Source organism: Manacus vitellinus, unplaced genomic scaffold (genome assembly GCF_001715985.3).
Source record: "Manacus vitellinus isolate BGI_N305 unplaced genomic scaffold, ASM171598v3 scaffold_22_pilon, whole genome shotgun sequence".
NCBI classification, from domain to species: Eukaryota; Metazoa; Chordata; class Aves; order Passeriformes; family Pipridae; genus Manacus; species Manacus vitellinus.
Window position 1 is genome coordinate 10289393 of NW_021939632.1, and position 16503 is coordinate 10305895.

General features: G+C 38.2%; 1 protein-coding gene across 1 annotated transcript in view; it reads left to right on the top strand.

Moving 5' to 3' along the window:
* Positions 1-391: 391 nt before the first annotated feature.
* PSMD14 (proteasome 26S subunit, non-ATPase 14) overlaps positions 392-16503 on the top strand; it is a 46767-nt gene continuing 30655 nt past the window's right edge. Inside the window, exons 1-4 of the mRNA XM_018072635.2 lie at positions 392-507; positions 3685-3735; positions 5346-5432; positions 8314-8365. Of these exons, the coding sequence (XP_017928124.1) occupies positions 8318-8365 (48 nt within the window). The 5' untranslated portion in view covers positions 392-507; positions 3685-3735; positions 5346-5432; positions 8314-8317. The remainder of the gene's footprint in view (positions 508-3684; positions 3736-5345; positions 5433-8313; positions 8366-16503) is intronic.

The window sequence follows — 16503 nt, forward strand, 5'->3', positions numbered from 1 at the left end:
TTGCATCAGAGAAATTTGCATCATTCATCAGCATGCTTTTGCCTGACTATCTCCCAATTGTCTTAGTGTGGCAAAACCTCTCACTCTTTCCCATTTCTGCTTCTGCTAGTTTTATGCATATGGCCACTCTCATTGCCCTTCTCTAAATCCTCCTATTTTCTGTAACACTGTTTTTGAGACAGTACACGCACTGTTCCCATCCTTTTATTTACTCGATGACACATTCGTTGGTTCTTCTGCCACCCTACTGTCTCGTTGTTTGAGCACTAGTGACATTCGGCTGCAGCGTGACCCTGAGCTGTGGACGAAGTGACCCCACAGCATTCCCAGCACAGCAGTTTTGGCCGCTTCGGTTCCGCCCGCGCCTCTCCGAGGTCTCCGCTCTCGGAAGCTCCTCCCCGCGGGCCGCGGGGCCGGAAGCCGCCGCCGGGTGCCCTGTGAACCGGGAAGGGCTCGGTTTGAATGAGATCCGGCTGATTCACCGCGGCCCGGGCGGCTCCGGCCCAGGTGAGGGCCCGGCCCGCCGGGGCGGCCGCCCCCGCTCTGCGGTGTTCGGGGAGCCCGCGGCCGAGGGGGGCGGCCCGGGCGCCGGGCGGGGACGCGGGCTGTGCTGAGGGAGCGAGACGGGGCGGGTCTGGCGGGCGGCACCGGCTCGGGGGGTCGGCGGGGCCCGCTCGTGTTGGTGCGGGCTGCGCCCCGGAGAGGTCCGGGCGCTTCGGGGCAGCGGCGGCCCCAGGGCGGCTGCGAACGGCGGGGGAAGGCGGCGGGAGGGGCCGGGGAGCGGCGCAGGGGGGCCCCGCTGCTGGTCTCGGCCGGGCCTCGGCGCCGCACGGGCCCCGGCCGGGCCGCCTCCGCCCGGCCTGTCGTGGTTCGGCAGCGCCGAGAGCGGGGTTGCTGTGCGCTCTGGGCCCCGACACAGACGCCTCACGGGCGGCAGCGCTGCTGCTCCCGGAAAGAAGCAGTGCTGCGATCCCCGGCAGTGTTGCAGCTGGAGCCGGAGAGGGAGGGGAAGTTGGGGCAAAGCGCTGGCTGGGATACGCGAAGGAGAAAGAAGCAGAATTAAGTAGAAAAGGAGCGATAAACAAAATTTAACAGCGCTGTTTCTAGGATGCAGCCGACTTAAGTATCGGATTTGGAACAACTTTATGTAATATAGGTGGATACTTGTAAACAGTTGGGCAAATCTGCGTATATGCTGGTGTCATCTCTTGCAGTTGCACTTGTTTTAGGTGTGCTGTGGAAAAACAGAAGACCACAGGGCTTGAGATTTACTTTTTAGAGAGAAGTTTTATGTAAATGTATTTGAAAGCTGTATGTAGCTGAAATGGCACTAGGCAAACCGAAAATTCTGACAGGTTTGTATTCATCTTAAAGCTTTCAGCCTGTGAGTCTGAGGTGTACTATCTGCCTCTGTTTGTGACCTTAATGAAACACAGAAAAATATCTGTGTTTGAAGAAATTCAGGAACTGGTTTGCATATGAATTGCTTCTGAATCACTTTTTGTGACTTTGAGCAACTGAGTTTAGCCTGTAGCTTAATGGAAAATCACCTGTTAAAACATGCCATGTCAGTGATATTAATTTGATATCTATGGTTTAGAAAATTATAAACTAGGGAACGCTTTAAAATTAGCATTAAATAACACCAACGTATAAATTAGTTTGTAAGCTTTCTTGGAAGTGATTCACTCCTGACAAGCATTATGGGGGTATATACTAATAGTATCTACAACTGTCTTGTAATATCTAGGATGATGGAAGAGAATGATGTAGGAAAGGACAGGTATTGGGAATACCTTGAATAATAGAGAACTGGTATGATGAGTATTTGTTGGAGTTGGTGATGGGATGGTTCCACAATAGTTGTGTGTTTACTTGCCTTTCTGCAGATTTCAGAGAAGTTGTTACTTTATATGTAGCATAAAATTAAGATTAATTTTGTGGGTTTCTGTGGTGATGCAACTTGTTAATGAATCTTTGCTTACCTGTAAGTTTGGTGTGAATATGCTTTAGTAGCTTTAGAGTAGTTTGTTTCAGTCTGTGTTACTTCAGTAACTCCAGCTCAGCAATGAACGTAGTAGAATTACGTTTGCTGTACTTCTAGAAGTCAGAAAGCAGAGTCCAGAACCTGCAGACCTTCTAGTCCAGTTCGTGTCTATTGAGATTCAGGTCTATGTGATCTTGAAATAGGATCTGGATTTAAAGAACTGAACACATTATAGAAGCAAAATAGTTGTGTAATTCTGGACTTGCACTACTGAGACTACATTCATTCATGAAATTAATCTTTAGCTTTAATGAACAGGTGACTGACAGTTGGTGGTAACATCAATATTGTTTTTTTCTCTTTTCATACAGAATGTATAGGAAGATAGACTAGCCCCGCCCCCTCTCTGCCTTTTCATATGTGAAGTATCTGTTCTGGTTTGATGACTTTACCTGTTCTTTTCTTGGCAAAATGATGTTTTTCTGCAATATGTAATTTCTCAACTGATTTGCCCTTGTAGCTGTTTATCATCCCTAGTGAAGCTGAAATGGTTACAGTTGCAGCAAAAACCTTAAACCACTTTTATAGTTGCTGTTAATAAAACTGTTGATCATCTGCTATGTATAACTTCTCAACGGGAGACCTGGAAGTGCTTGTACAAAGATTATTATGTAGTCTCAGGTGGAGAAACTGAGTTTTCGAAGATGAAATGATTTGCATCAAGTCCCTCAGTGTACAAATTGTGAAGTAAATTGCTGTCACCTGAGTCAAGCCTGATACTCTCTCCACTAATATGGCAGTTTAGTAGCCAGTGTTTTCTTTTCTGTGTATGTCGAAGCTGATTTTGATAGTTGTTTTTTTACTAACTCAAAACTTGCCAACCCAGGAGAACTGTCTTTCATTGAGGGATCACATCATGGAGTGTTAATGCTAGATAAAAATAGTGCACTGTAGTGTGAAACTCATGTATCTCATGCAAAGAGATACCGTAATTTAAGATCATGTTTCAAGTTGATTTCAAAATACATGCTGAAACATGCCAAGTATAAACACAGTAGCTGTTGGTTTATACCTACATGTGTATATACATTTGTGCATAATTCTTTGATATAACTTCATCCCTATGTTACCTAAGGAAAAATGTTTTCATTATTAAGAGTCACCATTTAAGTAACTTGAAAGTACCAACGAACAACTGACTGATGAACCAGAGTTCTCCAAATGGGCAGCTCTTTCCAGTTTTTACAGTTACCTAGCAGTAGTATTATGAGCAAATATTAGGCATGGGGTTTAAAATTTCTGTTTTCAGGTCAGTTTTGAGATACTCTGTGTATACTTTCACTGCATTATTAATATCCACAGACTTTTCCCTTTTGAGGCCAGGACAGTTTAAAACTACAACAATGGAAGCATGGATTTTTTAAATACTATCCTATGATCAAGATTTTTTAGTGAAAGTGTTTCAATCATAGACATTCATAAGCAGAGAAGCTACTTAATTAATTTTTTAAAGCCACTAGTTAACATAATAATCTCAGTGATGAGTGTACATCATCCAAATCATGGTTGCACCAAAATGCAAGTTTGTTATAATTATAACTGCCCTTTTGCATTTTCCTGATATGGAACTATTTGATACGTTTACTCACTTCCTTAAAGCCTTACTTTAAACAGAGACTGTTAACTCTTCCTTGCAGATTGAAGGAAACATTATCAAAATACCTTTGCTGACTTTGGAAGGAAAGGAGGTGAGATTTACTGTAAACTGTTTGTTTACTTTTCTGTCTTTTATTTATATGTGTGTGTATGTGTGTGCAAATGTAGGGAAAAAAACAATAGGTAAGTTGCATAATCAAAACTAGCTTTTTGCACTTTGTAGGAGGGAGAGGAAAATTTCTCAGGTATAGGTGACCATGTTGTGTGCTTCTCGGGGGAACATACCAAGCTCACAGAGATCTGTTTCTTTAATACCCTTGTAGTAAGTGGGGAAGGGAAAGCAAGTCGTCTGGGTGGCCAGCCTCTTAAAAGTGAATTGGGTTATAGCTGAAGCCCAATTGAAGAACTGGATGCAGTTCTGCTGTAGCCTGTTCTGCTGGCTGTTGTAGTCCTGGCTCATGTGATCTCTCCTTCTGCAAAGGATCATTTCCTTCTGCAAAGCTGTAGAAGTATAGTAACTTTTCATTTGAATTGTTAGTGGAATTCCACCCCAACCTGTCAGCACTGAGAAACTCTGATTTGTTCTTTCTCCTCTAACTTTCCAGGAAGGTGAACACATCTTTCTTTGCTCTTGTACTACTTTGAGATAAGGTTCAAAAGGGTCTCTGTTAAATTACCTCAATTACTAATAAACAAAGCAAAACAGAAAACCCCACCCAAACAAAAACCTCAAAACCAACCCCCAAACCCACATAGTCTTTGGGCAGCTTTAGCTTAAAGAATGATTTGACATAAATGTCTTCTGGTGTCTGGATTAGTGTTAGAAGCAATCAGCTCTTCCAAGACCTCTTTTTCTGTTACACCAAGACAACTGTTTCTGGGATGCAGTGTGAATCGTCTCAGAGAAGTGAACAGGGTTAAAACCAACATTTTTGTTAGCCTATCAGTTTTACTGCAAGGCTGCACAAATGGCTGTCCTGGCAGTACTGAGAAAGCAGCATCAAGTTGGTAAGCAGCAGCAGCTTCCCCACTGCTCCTTATGTTAACACTGACATTGAAAAAAATGTCTATCAAATCATGGCCACAGATCATTTCACAGATCTGTTTTAAAACACTGCTCTACAAATGATTGAGTGGATGCAATTAGTGGGCAGTGTTCTCTGAGAGGAGGATAACATGAATTTTAATTCCTAAATTGAGTGTGAAGCAGCCTTTCTCAACCTGAATTCAGGCAAACCTAAAGAACTCTTTAGGTGTGACTTTTCCAGTCACACAAACTGCTCCTGCAGAAATAAACAAAACTATCTGTACCTGCAGACTGCTCTTAACCTTGGTGCTTAGGTCATCTTAGCTGGACAAGGTCTTCTAAATAGTGAAAAAGGACCATGGTTTCACTTTCTAACACCATTTTAAACAATTGATTAGCTTTAAATTGCATAAATGGATTATTATAATACTCTTACATGTCATTTTGAGAGTCTTGGAACTTTCAGTGTTATGGATACTTGAGCAAGATGTGGCATATACCACTTCAAGGGATTATATGGTAAAAGGAAAAAGAAAACCCCACAAACATTCTTTGGGCTATTCTTCAATGATGCTTTGTCCTTTTGGGGGTCATCCATGTAACATTTCTTTTTACGTGGGCTACGGTTTCTGAATTTTACCGGTTTTCTCCCCTTCTTTCTACTTCCTTGTGTAGGAAAGAGACTTACTGGTGTCATCTTTACAGTCAAAAAGTGGGAGCTGCTGCCACATTTGATCTGTGATCACTCCTGCTAAGCACCAGGTTAGAAATGCATATTTGCTTTATTTGTAAAGGCTAAAGTTATCTTAATTAAGGTCTAAAAATTTTGCTTAAACTGTTTTAAGGTTTACAAAAACATTGTTTCATAAATGGACTTTCTGGCTGAAATAATATTTAGATACAGTGGATTGACAAAAATTAACAGTAGTTTTGATTTGGTTCGCTAACCTAAATTCTTCAGATATTTATACAGAGTAAACAAATATGTTTAGGTCCAAATATGCTATAACCTACTAAAACATATTCAATTACAAATAGGCAAGTAAAGTAGTGGTTGCCACAACTCTAACCAGAGTCAACTCATGGAGCTAGTGAAACAATTTGCAGTGCATCTAGAACTGCTTTTTGGAGACTTTCTGTTTGTGCCGCTGTCTTAAAAATCTGAATATCTCAGTTCAGTGATTAGTCAGTGATAGTTAGGTGGGAAATGTTGCATCTCTCCAATTGTATAAAGCAATGAGATTTTTTGGTAAGGTTTTGCTGATAAATAATCAGCTTGTTTAACGCATTAGTCTAATCCAACTTTAATATGGCAAAATATGCTTCTATAAATGATGTACTATTCTATTGAGTTAGAAACTGGAATAAACTGTGTAAATAAAATAATAACTAGTTAGTACTAACTATTGCTTTTCACTTGCATTAAAAGATTTATTATTCAATATCGTTTCTTGAATGTACATAGGTAATACACCTCATCAGTTTTTGGAAGTTGTGTAGTTGTAGGAACGCCCAGTTTTATGGTTATCAGTTGTAGAGACCAAGAGTTTCTTACAACCATGATGGATTAAAATAATAATTTTAGTAGTTTAAATTTACTTCTCAGTTACTCTTCAGCCCTCATTAGTGTCACAGAAGATGAATCATTGTGTGTTTCAATGGAGGAGTATCTACCACACAGGGTAAAATGAAATGTAGTTGGCGTTAATTTATGGTAACATTGTGACTGTTTCATTGAAGCCATTTAACATATGCTTACATAATAGCTTTAAACAGCAATTTAACCTTTCCCAGGAAATCCTACAACTTGATTTGGAATTTATTGTAGTTCAGGATAGAAAAGTATATGCACTGTGTGCAGCTTTTGCCTCTAATAAAGAAGCTTGGTTTCAATGACTGTGAAAAAGAGAAGGATAACCATTGACCCTTTAATAAACTCCTTTTTAATTCATACAGTGCCAATGGAGCTTTAAGAAAGCACTTACTGTTAGTTGAGGCTGCAGTTGTTGGGTTCACATGTACCTACAAAATTAAGGGAGTGGATCAAATTAAACTAATAGCTTGGTAATGCATTGGACTGGGAAAGTGAAATTAGCAAATAGATCAAGTATTATTGATCCATGTATCTTTGATATTGTTATGAAATTATTAAAGTAGGAATTAAAATGCTGCTTCTTTGTGTGCTTAGAAGCTTAGATTATTTGTTTTAAGCTTATACTGAAATAAAGCCTATTAGTCTTTAGCCAGTAAAAATATTAGCAAATTTCAGAAGAAATAATGAGATTATATTCACCTTTAACATGAAGACTTTTATTTTTAATACACAAAGCAAATTTATTTTTCAAGTTCTTTTGCATAATTACTTTTTAAAAGAGGGCTGTTGAATTAGTATTGCTAATATAGTCTGAAATCATATATATAATCCTCTTATTTGTAATGTAACATCCATTTGGAGGATGAGTGTATTTCAGAAATCATACTTCCTCTTATCACCTAAACAGGCTTTGTTGTGTTGTATTAAATCTTGTCCAATTAAGATCATAGTTTCTGATGCTTTATTTTGTATCTTCTATTTCACGAATAAAATAAACCAGTAACATTTTCTAATTTCTATACGCCTTGGAAATGGCTTGATTTGCTGAAGACAGCTGTTTAAAAAGTAATATTTGGGGTTTGTTTTTTTTTTCATCTCTGAGTTTTGTTGTATAAAGCTAGGAAGTTGAAAAAGACAAGAAAGCAGGATAAAGTTCTGTGAAAACTGGGACAGAACCTGTACTTAGGTATCCACAATGAAATAGTTGTTGTCGTTTCAACAATAGAAAGTGAAAAAACTGCAGAGAAAGAAACATCACTGTAATATTTTTAGCTGGGGGACCTTAACAGTTCTTATTCCTGGAGATCACTCCTTTGAAACTTGCAAGACACAAAAACTGCGTTTTCTCTTTTTTAAGTAACAAGTTGCATTGATTGGAATAATCTTGTGCTAAAGCAATGGCACATGCAACACTGGAAATGTATTAAGTGACTGTACTGTCACTAGTCTTCTAACTATATACACATTAAATGTTTACTTTACAGTATTTCTTTTAGTATAATGAGTTCATTAAAAAAAGCTTTTGATGCTAATTCAGAGATCCATAATCTGCTTAGTGTCTTTCACATGTAGTTTGATGATAACTGACAAGCTGTAAGTTAATTAGCACAGAACTTACTAATGAGGATGCTAAAATCCTTGCTTTAACATTTTTATTCATGATTTTTGAACAAATTGAAGTAAATTTGTTTTAGGAAATTTTAGGAATAAAGTTTTAGGAACTTTTTGGCTGTAGGTGCTGATCATAACCAACAAAAATCCCCCAATTAATTGAATGATAGGAAAGTTTTCAGAAGTTTGACAAGAGTGCTTGTCCTCAGAACTGGGGATAACCCAAAACCAAAGCAATAAAACAAAGTCTGTTAATTAGCATGGAAGACAGCTTCTTGAATTAATATGTGGTGTTAATTAACAGGAAGTCTGATGTTGTGTTGTAATTACCACCAATATTTTTGACATACTCAGTGACTGAAGGTGAATTATATAGATAGCAATTTAGTAAACATTTCAGAGCTTGGGAACATTTTTCCTTTGTTTCTGTTTTTCTAGAAATATGGATAGACTTCTGCGGCTGGGAGGAGGTATGCCTGGGCTCGGACAGGTGAGTATACAGCTTGTCAATCTTTAATATTAATCAATCTGGAATATTTCTTTTCTTATATTTAAAAGAAGCATCAAAAAAAAAACCAGTTCATAGTAATGATCTTTGACTCTAGGAACTGTTTATGTGTATGCAAATCATTGTTATAGCCTGACATATTTTTTTTTTGTCAGTATGAATTCTTGTTTTGGCACTGAGTTTACATAACATTTATAAACCTTTCATTTGGTGTCTGAACATTTTAAAGTTTCAATTGAAAAGCGTTGGAAACACATAAAAATTTTTTAAAAATCAATTTGCAATAATACGGAATTTCAGAACATGAAGAGTGTTCTAAATGGCAGAACGTATCCACTGCTCCTTCATAAATGATATATTTCAGTCCTTGGGTCACTTTGTGCTGGGGCATTATAAGATACTGAAGTATACGTAAATTTCCAGAGGTAGTTTGAGCTGAATTTATCACTTGTAGGTACTTGTAGCCACCTATATGTGTGTTTTATTGTGTCTTCTCTTGTTGACTTTTGTCCTCACTGCTGTAACATTACTCACAGCAAAAAGGCTTCCCTGCCAGCTGTCCTGTTTCAGTGAGAGACCTATTCACATTGTATGGCTTCTCCTGCCACTGCAGCAAGTCCTAGTGCTTTTTGCCTTGGTCAAGTGGCATGGCCAGCAGTCTTCAAAAATAAAACCAAGCTGATCTTATTCCATTGTGCTGATCACTGTGGATACAGGGGAAAAAAATAATTAGGAACTTCTTTGTTTGAGGTTTGTAGGAAGAGTTATTTCCCTAAGGAACGGGCTCCAGTGTTATTTTCTTTGAGGTCTTGGCTGGCTGCAGTAGCTGGCCTTTCTCTGCCTTTCTCATCTGCCTCCAGGGCTCTGTTTTAAATCAAGAATTCAGACTCTTGTTCTTCTGGAGAAATCAGTTCTGTGTGTCTTGGACTTCAGGATGTGTGTGCCAGGTTGCTTCTGGGATGACTGAAATTGCTAAACCCAGAGCTTCTTTGTGTGTAGAGCCTTTGTGTCCAGTATAACTACAAAGAGGGTTTAATACTGAAGCATTTGGTGAAATATTCTAAGCTGATTTACAAACTCTAGGTGTTTTGCCAAATAAACTGTAACTTTTGGTGCATAATTTTTTTTCCTTTTTATAGCTAAAATTCTATTCACGCTCTCTTAGTGAATCTTCAAGTCGCCCTCAGTTATTTTTAGTTTAATTTTCTTAAACAGTTATTTCTCTTGTTCCTCTGAGCTGCCAGCCTGCTTCATGACTCTTCATTTTTTTAACATCTGTGCAGTCTAATCTCTCAAGCTTTCACTTCTTAGTCCTCTCTGAACTTGACGCATATCAAAGCTGTTTTTCAAATTTACAGTTAACTCTCTGCTGTTTTCTGAATTTTTCATCTTTAACTTAAAGTTTGCTAGAAAATTGTGGCAGACAATAGAATATAACATCCAGAAGAAGCTTTGAACTCCTCCGGTAGCTTTGGCCTGCAAAGCTGCTCTTAAATGAGTTGATGAGTATGTGTTGGATTAAAAAAAAAAAGGCAGAAAACTGAATTGCTCTTTATACAAGTTGCTACTTGCACTGGATGTCTTGACTACTTTTATAGTCTTTTGGTTTATTGAATCAGTAGGAAAGCTTTTTAAAAAAAATATTTTTATCTCCTTAAAGTACTGTGTTTCAATGGACCTTCAAAGGTCACTTCTGTTCTGAGTATCAATTGATTAGTAATTGAGATTGAGAGAGAGTCCAGAGAGAACCAGGTGTCTTTGAATTAGAAGAGAGAAGGCGGATACTTCTTGAATAAACTTTGTAGTGCTAGAAAGTAAACAGTTATTACTATTTGTTTTCACTAAAGTGTTTTAAACGAGTGTACAAAGCTTTTTGTTTTTCTTATTGCTGTGTCACAGTTGTTCTGAGCTCTTGCTTTAAAGGTTGAACATAGTAAAAACATCTGAGTGAGTCATTCTTGCTGGCATAAGAATCCTCTGTGTGTATAGTCTGGTAGAAGAAGAGGCATTTTCAAAGTAGTTTTATCACATAATTTGGGCATTATTTTTTGCTTGTAGCTAGGGGTCTGCTTAGCAAGAGGACTGCATCACATAAGGTATGCTGTCAGTCCGTTTGATTTCTCTGTAACTGATGTTAAAGTAACAGCAGATGCTTGGTCAGCACAGTTCTTTTTTCATCTCTGCCAAGGCATTCTTTCTCATTGACTTGCTTTAGCTTCTTCAGCAGTACTTTCTCAACTCTTTCACCTTGGTAAAAGTACCTCTTCTGATTATTATATTGTTCAGGGTTTTTTGGTTTTTTTCCTTCGTTTCCAAACTCAAATATACTGTCCCAAACGCTCTTTGAATTAGTGTTTTTGCAATATTCTATTCAAATTTTTTTGTGTACTGTATTCTACTCTAGAACTACTTTCACTGCACTTGTGTTTCTCTTTTCTTACTACTTGCTCCTTCAGGATGCTACTGAGTGGCTGATTGGTCTTCACTTATCCAGAGGTGGTCAGTTCTAAGTTGCATCTACCCTAAGCCTGTCATCATATGGTTGATAAACAAATCTTTAAGGAAGTAATCTTCAAGTGATATTTCAACAATAAGCTTTCCCTCCAGTGTTTTGTGGCTTAGAAATCTTGAGCCGTGTCTTCTCTTTTAGTCATAGATGGACAAAGGACTGTCTGTGGGGCAGCAGGTGGACAAGAGAGGAAGGGGGAAGAGAACCTTATAGCTTTTGGCATTACATAAGCCATTCGTACTATTTTCTGACAGTGCACTTGGTCATTAGCTATGTGTTCTTTTTATGGGAAGGTACCTGTATTTAGTTTTGAACTTGATGCCAAAAATATGACCTTCTTTGGAACACTTTCTCATGCAGAAATTGTTTGTCTTACATGACTGGTGTTGTACACCTGGGAAATAACCTCTTATTGTCTTGAATTTCTGCTCTTGTGGTAAATGCATAAGATGAACCAATCATGGAAGCTTTTTCAAAAAGATGTAGGGGAACTGTAAAAGATTGAAAGTGTTGTGCTGTCCCAAAGAAAATGCTTATTACTTTCACTTCCCTCCCTATAGTTAATGGAAATTAAGATTTTGGCAATGCCCTTGTTTTTCTTTGCTTGTATGGTCGTCTCTCTTTCTTCTCCTTCCCTTTATCATGTTGAGGGTTTTTCTAGTTATCTTCTTTTCCTGATTCATTTCCATCTCTCCCTGTTCTTCCCCCTGGAGTACTGCCTACCACAGAATTTCACTAGTGATTTAGTACTTTACTTTGCATTGTACATTTGCTGCAGACAAATTAACAGGCTTTGTGGGGTACGTAAAAGCATTCTACTTATGTAGCAGGCAGGAATTTGGAGCAACACTCCTCTTCATTTTGTATGCTGAACTATTGTTTGCTACTGAAATCAGTTCCACATATGCCTCTATTAGGCAATCCTACTGAGTATTGTTAAAGGGTGTGAGCAAATTAAGTGCATTTTTAGCCGAGCTTTCTCTCCCCAACACTTTCAGAACAATAGTCCAAGCAATACAAGTTCTTGTCCGTGCTAGCACATGTTGAATCCAGATGTGATAGGAAGCAGTGAAACAATGACACTTCTTAAAAATGCTGTTGAAGTAATTTTTCATTACTTGATGGATTTTTGAAAATATTTATTTACACTGTTCTGCTCATGGAGACAACTGTTCTAGTACAATAAATGAAAAATAAAACTCGTTCTGTATTTTTGAATTAACATATTTGATGACAGAGGGGAAGGGAAAAAGTCCAAATGGGAAGGGAGGGGGAGACAGAGAACTGACCTGTATCTTGTAAGGAGTGTTTACACCTTGAGTTGGAATATAGAAAATAGAAGTGCAGATAGCTATTTTATTTGAATCATGGACTTGCCAATTAGCCATCAAGTGCTTCCATCTGTGAAATAGTTGATCAGATGGGTTAGCTGGGATGTTTCCAGATTAGGGCATTGTAAATGGCACTTGAAAACTGTCACTTTGATTATGAGGTTTCAAGCATTGCACTGTTTGATGCTGTGGAACCTTTTTCCCCTTGTATGATCATGAGTTTTTTAGAACATGCTTATCCTGTTTAGTAAATCTGTGGCACCACAGGAACTTGAGAGACCTGCTGCTAATCTAAAGTTCTGTTTGATCTGCTGATCTAGGCAGGATGGTTATTAAAGAAGAACATAGTGCACTCTTCTGCAGGACTTCTGCATAGGAGTTGGTGCTCTGGCAGGCAGAGGGAGGGTCAGGCTCAGTGTAGATCATTCCCAATTAAGAATTACATGCAAGTTTCCTTGGATTACTTCGTTAAGCTGATATGTCTCTTGAAGTACATGACTTGTTCTTGCATCTTACATCTTCCGTATGTAAACAAAAAACCCACCAACAATAAAAAAACTCAAACCCAAAACAAACCCAGACACCTCCATCCCTCCTCTCCAAAAAAAATCCACACCAAAAACTCAACCAGGAAAAAAAGCATACATCTTATTGAAGACTGTTTTGGTTTACTGATTCTTGAAACAGGTTGCATGTTAATTTGAAAGATGCAAATGTGTTGTCTTTAATGAAGTGCTTTTTTCCTTGAAAAGCTGTAGAGTGTTCTTGTATCTCCGTATCTCTTGCACCTCTACTACTTTCTCCTTTCTGTGTCTCTTGGGTGTATATACTTTGTGTGGTTTGAATTGTAGTGATGCACTATTGTCTGCTTCTCACATGTATTTGATGCTTCAGGTACGCCTTTTGACACTACTCTGCCAGGGTAATAAATCTGAATTAGAGCTCTTAAAATTGTGCATCATTTCTGTGCCATTGCTTCTGAGACATTTTCCAGCGAAGTTCTCAAGTATGAAGGATGTTACTATTTCTGGAATTCCAATGTAACTCCCAGTAGGTGAGATGGCGTACAATTTAGGCAGTTTATTCCAGTTCTACTTTTTTTTCCCTGGGAGCTATCAACCCATTTAAAGAATAAAAAAATGTTCTCAGTGACTAACATTTTTCATCCATTAAAAACATCCAACATCAACTTCCATAAGAAGTTAAGAAGACTTAATCAATTGCCTACCTTATCTTCTGTAGAAAGTCTTAGCATCAGTTTATATATCCAAAATATATGATTTTGTTTTAAGGAGATAATAACCACCTTAGATATAGTAAATATACTGTTTTTCTTTCATAGTCTGGGATGAGTATTTTACTGCATTGATTAGTGTTTTAGTGAAGGGCTGTGCAGTGAAAGCTTCATAGGAAATTTAGGGTACAGGGATGGCCTGTTTACAGGGTCTGCTTACACTGGAGGCAATAACTCCATGGGTCGAGTTAGGCTTATTTGAAAGTTGTTGGGGACTGCTAAAGGCAGAGTATATTTTGCCTACCTTTGAGCAGAGTTGATTCATTGTAACGTGATCTATATCCTAAAGGGCTCATGGGAGAGGGAGATAGAAATATGATAGAACTGGTTTAGGAGCAGTCATATCATTGTACTTAAGCTCTGTGTGTATTTTGTGTTATAAAGGCTGTCTTCCAGTAAGATGGCTGCACTACGTTCACACCTCACATTTTAATCACAAACAAACATAAAACTAAAAAAGCTAGTGGGTTGCATCTGAGCATTATCAGTTTCCTCTGATCTACTGTTTTACTCTAGATACCATTTTTAGCTGCCTCCTCTTGCCCTCAGATCTTCAACTTCCATATTTCTAATAATTAGGCAATTAGCTTCTCTCTCTCCTCGATTTAATTGCCAGTGTAGTTCAACTGACTTTCCCCAGAAGAGGCAAAGGAGCTTGGACAAGGAAATGAGTGTAGCCATAATGAGAAAGAACATGAGGAAAAAAAGACTAAACAAGAAGAGACATCCTTGTGCCTTTTGCATTACACCTATTCATTTGTAATATTCCTTTCTGTTAGCTGCCTTACAGTGATTGATTTAATTTCTTTCTCTTAGAAGTTGTATCTTCTTTCTGAAATCCCATGCTAAGTTTCAATACTACTATCCAGCACCTTTGAACAAGGGCTTCTGTTTGCTTCCTGCCATGTAGAAGAGTCATCTTTAGGCTTTCCCTGGAAGTTTGAAGTGTTCTTGTGTTAATAGTGGTGTGGTTTTGGGCAGGGTTGGTTGGTTGTTTTTCAAGTGCTGCAACCAACCTTCCTACATATTGCTACTGAATCTCCAGCTCACCTGCTCATATCCACAGGACCAGCTCTTCACAACAGAGAACCTGTAGGCGTATAGAACCCAGTGCATTTTTCTACATATTGAGTAAACTGCTTTGCTGCTCAAAGTGTACTTCAGGGTGATCTCAGGTAACACCTGCTGATGGGTACTTGCCTTCTTGACAGAACTGTGTCTAGAATAAGGTAATTAAAAATCTGTGTTAGACACTTCTGGAGGTAGACAAAAATCTACAAATGCTGACTCGTCATGTGCATTGAGGCTCGGTTCTAAATCCCACTACCTTCTGTAATGCTGATAGGAATAGATAACAGGTTAGTCCTGGTTTTGTTCTGGAGTGAAACTGAGCTCTGGATTTTCTTTTTATTTCCAGTAGACTGAGGTTGTGAAAAATAATAGTTCTTTTCAAAAGGATGGTACAGTGTTACTGAGGATTTTTTGTGTCCCTGATCTTATGGCTTTTTGCTAATCATAACGTTGTCGTACAATCACAGAATGGTTTGGGTTGGAAGGGACCTTTAAAGGTCATCTAGTCCAAATTGTGCTTGTACTTGATAATAAGGGATATTAACTGCAGTGATGCAGCATACCTTCCCTTGCTGTGATATGTGTCTCAATGAATTTGTAGCTTATATGGGGTAAAGACAGAGGAAACACTGAACCTGGAAAGATCACACTTAAGTGGCCATTTCTTGCACCAGTTGTGTTGGGAAAATTGCAGAAAGTCTGACTACTGCAAATTGCATCAAGGTGATATATGTAAATAATTTTATATCGTGAATGCATGTTAATATTGGGTAATAAATATTTATTTCTAATAAAAATTAGACTAAATAGAATGTCTGTAAAGTACATTGTAGTGAAATTAAACTTAACGGACCTCAAAATAACTTCAATTAGCATCATTTGATGCCAAATCTGGTAAATATTTTTTTCTTAGTAAGTTCTAAGCCTCTGTCTTTGACAATATTTTCAAAAGGTAGCGCTGTAAAACAGAAGTACTGGCTTTTTTGTAGAAGACCTTTTAAAATTTTGACAATTTTGGGCAATTAGATGAGCGAAACACGTTACATTCTATGAGCACATGGGAAATCCTGCATATGCTCACACTGGTGAATTACTATACCTCTTCCATTAAACTATTAGTAGTGCAGTAGAGACTACTAATAGATGGATAGGATAGAAACATAAGCTAAACTTTCATTACTTCCTTCTGTTAACTGAAATTCTGGCCAGGTTCTTCTAGTGTCCCAGTAAACTGGAAACTATTTATGTTTGAAGTTCTGCTTAATTAAAAGCAATCAAATAATAAAAACAAACAAAAACACCACAAAAAAACTCCCAACAACAACAACAAAAAAACCCCACAACCAAAAAACAGCCCAAAAACCACCACCCACACACACACACACCCCAAAGAAAACCTCAAAACCCCACAGAAGCTAAAACTGCAAACAAGCAGAAAAGCTAAGCAGTAATGTCTTGGCTCTGCACCAAAGAGGTGTTGGCAAACTTATGATCCCAACCCGTTAAACCAACTGCTCAAAGCTATACAAAGTTCTGTGTTCTGTAATTTTGGTTTTTGAAGATACAGGGAGATTGGAAATGTTACATATTTCAAGTCCATCTATATTGCTGTTTATGGAGTTCTGTTGTAAATGTGAACCTGGATAAACTTTTTTTAGGAGACAGAAATTTGTAAAACATACTGATGCAGTTTTTATCTGGCCTGTTAAGGTGGGGTTTTTTTCAGAGGTTTTCAATTTAAAGTAGCAGTTGATGCCACAGTACTTCCCTAGTATCCTTACTCCATTTTGGAGTCTATGAGACTAAACATGTTACTACAATTTTTATTTCATCTGACATATGGTGTAAGAAGACAATGTGATCCTTTGAGAAATCTAGGCTGTTTGTTGAGGCTTATGGTATTTTGTGGTCTGTT